We start from the raw sequence: 5316 nt of genomic DNA, 5'->3' as shown, positions 1-5316 counted from the left end.
AATTATTATTGAGGTCAAATTTGTTTTATGGATTTTGCAAGTATCGTGCTCTGCACGACGTTGTCGTCTTGTATTTTTCTATGTGCAAGGTCATGTAATGTATAATGCTTTTATTCAATCTAATGTGTGGGAAGGAGGGGGTGGGGGTTGGTCAAGTGATGGTCATGCAACTATTTTTTTAACACAACTTTTGTGAAACATGTTCTTCCTTCTACAACCGTATGTTCAACTCATTTGGCATTGCTGGGGACCAAAGACGCATTTGGTGCAGGATCTCAGTCAACCTTGTTTTGCCACCAACTGTTTTATTCTCCCCTCCAAAACTGGGTTATAATACGCTGTTAAGTTCACTATGTACATCATGGAGTGATGAATGGATGATGAACCATCGCTGCCCACCCATTAGTGATGTGAATAAAAGTGGGATGGAAAGGATCTAAAATGTTTCTTATTTTATGATCGTCATCATATTGCCTTTGATACTACTCCGTAATGAAGATTATTTGTATTCGGGTAATATTTGTTTAACTTTGAATCGATCTTCCCTTGGGGTGGCGCAGGCCTTGCCATGGCGATGTCCTTCTTTTCCATCTCATGGATGCTCTTGGACCACAAGAGAACCATGTGTAAGTCGCAAGGCAATGAATCCAAGTTTCAGAGTTTTGGATGCTGCATCACCTACCTGCTGTTCAATCTCCTTCTGGTAACCCCTCGTGTGCTCTCCATCGCCTTGTACGTGTCATCCGTTAAGTACTACTACATCATCTTGCACCTCGCCATAGAACTTATCATTATGGTGATCACCTGTTACTTTGCGAAGACCAACTTTATGACATCAAGTATTATGGAGTGGATTTATCGCCTCGTGATATCAGTATGCCTGATCTACACCTGGTTGAATGTGTTGCAAGTCCCCACGAAGCGTTATAGGATCATCTACCACTGCTTCATTATAATCGACACAAGTATTATGCTTGTGCTGGCTTGGTGGTACTGGAAACAGAAGCCTTGCTCCCACGTTGGCTTTGTGGTGATCGCAAGCGTTGTGGCAGCTTCTTATATGCTCGGCTTGGTAATCACCTGCTTATATTATAAATGGATGATGTGCCGATCAAATAGGTGTGAATCTGATGAAGTAGATGGTGTACCGACAACCTCACTCAGCACTGCAGCAGTACACCAACCTTACAGCAGACTCCAAATGAACACCAGCAATCCTACGATGAGAGAAGAATTTTTTTGACTTGGAAGAGAAGCGATATGAAATCGTTTTATTCCGTAATCATACTTCGCTTCCATCGTAACCATTTTGCTCTTGTGTGTGAACACTGAGGCTATTCTAGTGTTACGTCACCATTACCACATATTCCTCTGAATACTAAATTGTACTTGAGACGCAAAGCCATTTCATTCCACAGAGCAAAGGCAATGTGTACGTGAACTACAGATGTGATATGCCACAGCACGAGATTGATTTTGATGCTGTTATGCACTTGTTTATGAACATGATGCATAATGTGCACATATTGCATGACTATGGAGGGAGGAAGAAACACGGAGATGTGACTGTAAGCCCTTCCGTCTTGCATGTTGTTGTAAGCAGGAGAGTAAATTATTCTGTTGGAGTGAAGGACGAGACTAAGTAAAGGAGAGGCTTATTCCTGGGAAGGAGAGGGCTTACAACATGAGAACTGAGTGAGCAATGTTACATGAACACACATCACCTGTCCTCATCTCATCTCCTGCTCTTTTAATTCCTTTAACACTTTTTGTGCAAGCACTTAAAGGCAGTGAACCCCCACCTCCCCCCCCCAATCCCTCAAATAAGATGATGTCTAAAAAAAAGTCTAAACAGTAAATTATGGCATGTTTTAAATGTCTTCTTTTTTTTTTAATAAATAAATTTTATTTTAGGTTGGCCTGTTTATCATTCCAAAAGTGTGTAACTCGGGGTGCCAGCATCTCAGGTTCAAATTCAATACTGTATGCTATTAATTTGACCATTTACTAACATGTACTCTCACAATGTTACTGCAACAACTCGTGTGTTGATATTTGAATAAGTTTTGCCATGAGCATTAAAAAGCAAGAGAACACGCATGTACGCACCAATGGTTCGCCTTAAACTATCTATCGAGTCCACATCACAAGGTTACATATTGTTCAGCCAGAGCTGAACACATTTCTCGGCATCTTCATTGCAGGTAGCGAGATCGGCAGCTGTGCATTGGTTTTCCAGTTGAGGGCATTTCAACAGGTGTTCCATTGTTTGTGGTTCAGTACCACATTTGCAGGTGGCGTCGTTGGAATTATATCCCCACTTGTTTAGAGACACCTTAGCTCTGCGAACACCAGTTCTCAATCGATTGAGGCATTTCCATCTGGCCCAACTTGCGTCTGCACCAGGAGGGAGTTGTTCACTTGCCGTTAGTCCCATGGTAGTTGAGGGAAGTAGAGTAGCTATTCTATCACCCCATATGGAGACTCGTGCTTCGCTTGTAATGCCAGGTAGAGGCTCTCAGTATTTGTTGGCTTGAGACAACCTGTGACAAGTCTGCAGGAAGCATTGAGGGCTGAGTCCAGCTTCTTGGCATGGGTGGATCTTTCCCACACTGGGCATGCATACTCAGCAGAGGGCTAAGGCAGTGCAACGTAGGGTCTGTAGGCTAGCACCCCATCTTGTGTTGGTGAGCTTACTAACAACATTGTTGCATGCACTCACTTTCGCCTTTGTCTTCTCAATATGGGTCTTGAAGGTAAGACATCAGTCAAGGATTCCACCAAGGTAAACCGGATGCTCACAGTGCTCCAATGTTGTTCCAGAGCAGTTCACCTGAAGTTGTCTCTTGGCTCCTTGGTTCCTCAAGTGGAAGCCACACACCTGTGTCTCAGATAGATTTGCAGAGAGGTGGCTCTCCTCATAATATGGTGTTAGTTGAGAGCATCGGTCAACCTTTCCTCTACAACTGAAAAATCAGTATTTTGGGCGGCAACACCCAGGTCATCAGCATATGCAAAGCACCGAGTTCCATCACTTCTTGGTTGGTCATTAGTGTAGATGTTAAAGAGTAAGGGAGCAAATATGCTCCCTTGAGGGAGACCATTCTTCAGCCTACGCCATCTGCTTCGTTCGCCACTCAACTCCCAAAAGAACATCCTGTTCTCCAGCATACTTTCAATCAGCTCTGTAAGGTGAATGTCCTTTATCAGATCCAAGATCTTGCGAAGCAAACATCTGTGGTTGACTGTGTCACATGCTGCAGATCGGTCAACAAAGACTATGCCTGTCACCATTCCTTTCTCAAATCCATCTTCGATGTGTTGTGTGAGATTGAGAACTTGGCTTGTTGTTGACTTTCCAGGGTGGAATCCTGCTTGCTCGGGGATGAGGCGTTCATCGACTGTTGGAGCTGTTCTGTTTAAGATCAGGCATTCAAACAGCTTGTAAGTATGACTAAGAAGTGAGATCGGCCTGTAGCTCTTTGGGATTGATGGATCTTTCCCTGGTTTTAACAGTGCTATCATATTTGCTTTCTTCCAGATCTTGGGCAGCTTATGGGTTGCCAGACAGTAAATTGTATCATTGTAATAACCACTTCCTTGTCTCAGGTCAGAAGTATTTGATCTGCTCAGTTGCGATGTTATCCAAGCCAATTACCTTTCTTGGTTTAAGACTTGAAGTGGCAGTTTCCAGCTCTTCCATGATAAATGGTCTTGTAAAGCCTGGGTCTTCACTGTACTTGCTACGGTCTAGCTTGGTATTCTCTTGCCTCTTTCCACTTTTATCATTCAAGAGCAATTAGTGAGCAACTTGATTTGCAGTGACCTTGGGTTGTTGAGGAGCAACTTTATGGTCACCACGAAGCTTGCGGATTAGAGTCCATGCCTTCTTGCTGTTCTTTGACATGTCTTTAGACTCAACCAGTGCATTCCAGGTCATTTAACGCTTTTTGGGGATACTTTTCATCACCTTCTCACCGGTTGATGTAGTTTCCTCTGAGAAAGGATCAGTTTCAAACATGGTGACTTTGTCATCGTAGAAGGCAGCTGCCTCCTTAGAGAGACTATTTATGTACTCCACCCTGCAACCTCGGGGAATGTGCCTTTGTGTTGTTTTCTTAACAAGTTCGCTGAACTTGTCGTAGTTTCCTGGTGTTGGTTTGATGTTTTTGATCTTCTGTTCCAGTTCAAGTCTGAACCCATTCCAGTCATCTTTGTTGAAATTAAAGTGCCTTTTAAAAGGCACGATAGTAGGTATTACTGCTGCATTGACTTAAATACCAATAGGACGGTGCTGAGTCTGTGGTACAGGGTCCATCGCAATCTTCTTACACAGACCTGCAATTTCATTGGTAACAGCAGCCAAGTCTGGATTATATCCACGTCTCCAACGGGCACTATGGAACGAACGAGGTAGTTTGGCATCATGAATGAGACCAAGTTGGTTGACGTCCATCCATTCTTCGACCGCTTCTCCATCCTTGTCGGTCTCCATGTACCCCCCACTGGATACTATGGCTGTTGAAGCCTTAAACTAATGTTGCACTGTTATCGAATATGAATGTTGATGTTGTGAATGTAAACTTTGCAAGTGCCTTCAACATTTTAATATGACTAGAAAATGGAACATCACTTTTTTTTACGTTTACATGTGTGTCAGGAAGAAAATGATAGCACTTTGTCCATATGTTGGGAGAGCATAAAGGAAATCCATTTTGAGGTTTGCCAAAAGCAGACGTTGTGCAATTGCATTTGAACACCTCGATAATGAACGAGGTGAGAATTGCATCGAGGTAACATGTTGGTAAGCCATTTTGAGTTGGCTATATTCCATCCCACACTAACCTCTTGGTGGGAGCTGACATCATTGTGTGGTACACATTTACGATTGTTCTCAGTGCGATTTGTTGGTTGTGATTGTCGTGTTGGTTTTGATCCCATGATGATGTGAATACATTGCAATCAAGCTTTTGTACTTCATGCCTGTCCTTCATTTTTGCCCCAAATCTAACCGATTCCGTTCATTGGGCACTTGTTGCTTGGCAAGCAGACAATAAAAGTGCTGCTTACAGTTTCTTTTCTGCTGTCTTAGAGGATGTTGTGTTTTGTTTTTAGCTCACCTGGAACGTCATTCCGGGGATCTTATGGGATGGCGCATCGTCAGTCAGTCCGTCCACAAACATTTGCAACTGCTTCTCTGAAGTTACACATATGATTTTGATGAAATTTGACCACAACCTTCATCAGCCATTATGTTCCAAATTTTGTTCATGGCATAAAAAAAAAAATCAGGCCCAAAGGGGGTCTCCAGGGGGT

General features: G+C 43.0%; 1 protein-coding gene across 2 annotated transcripts in view; it reads left to right on the top strand.

Annotated features, from left to right (window-relative positions):
• The window catches only part of LOC147034799 (XK-related protein 8-like), a 43269-nt gene extending 38193 nt beyond the window's left edge, over positions 1 to 5076 (top strand). For both annotated transcript variants that reach the window (XM_085889237.1, XM_085889248.1), the window contains one exon: positions 561 to 5076. In XM_085889237.1, the coding sequence (XP_085745363.1) occupies positions 561 to 1243 (683 nt within the window). In that variant the 3' untranslated portion in view covers positions 1244 to 5076. The remainder of the gene's footprint in view (positions 1 to 560) is intronic.
• Positions 5077 to 5316: the final 240 nt, after the last annotated feature.

The sequence above is a fragment of the Eptatretus burgeri genome, chromosome 1 (assembly GCF_056783735.1).
Source record: "Eptatretus burgeri isolate ZD-2024b chromosome 1, Ebu_testis_v1, whole genome shotgun sequence".
NCBI classification, from domain to species: domain Eukaryota; kingdom Metazoa; phylum Chordata; class Myxini; order Myxiniformes; family Myxinidae; genus Eptatretus; species Eptatretus burgeri.
This window is presented reverse-complemented; position numbering and strand designations above follow the sequence as displayed.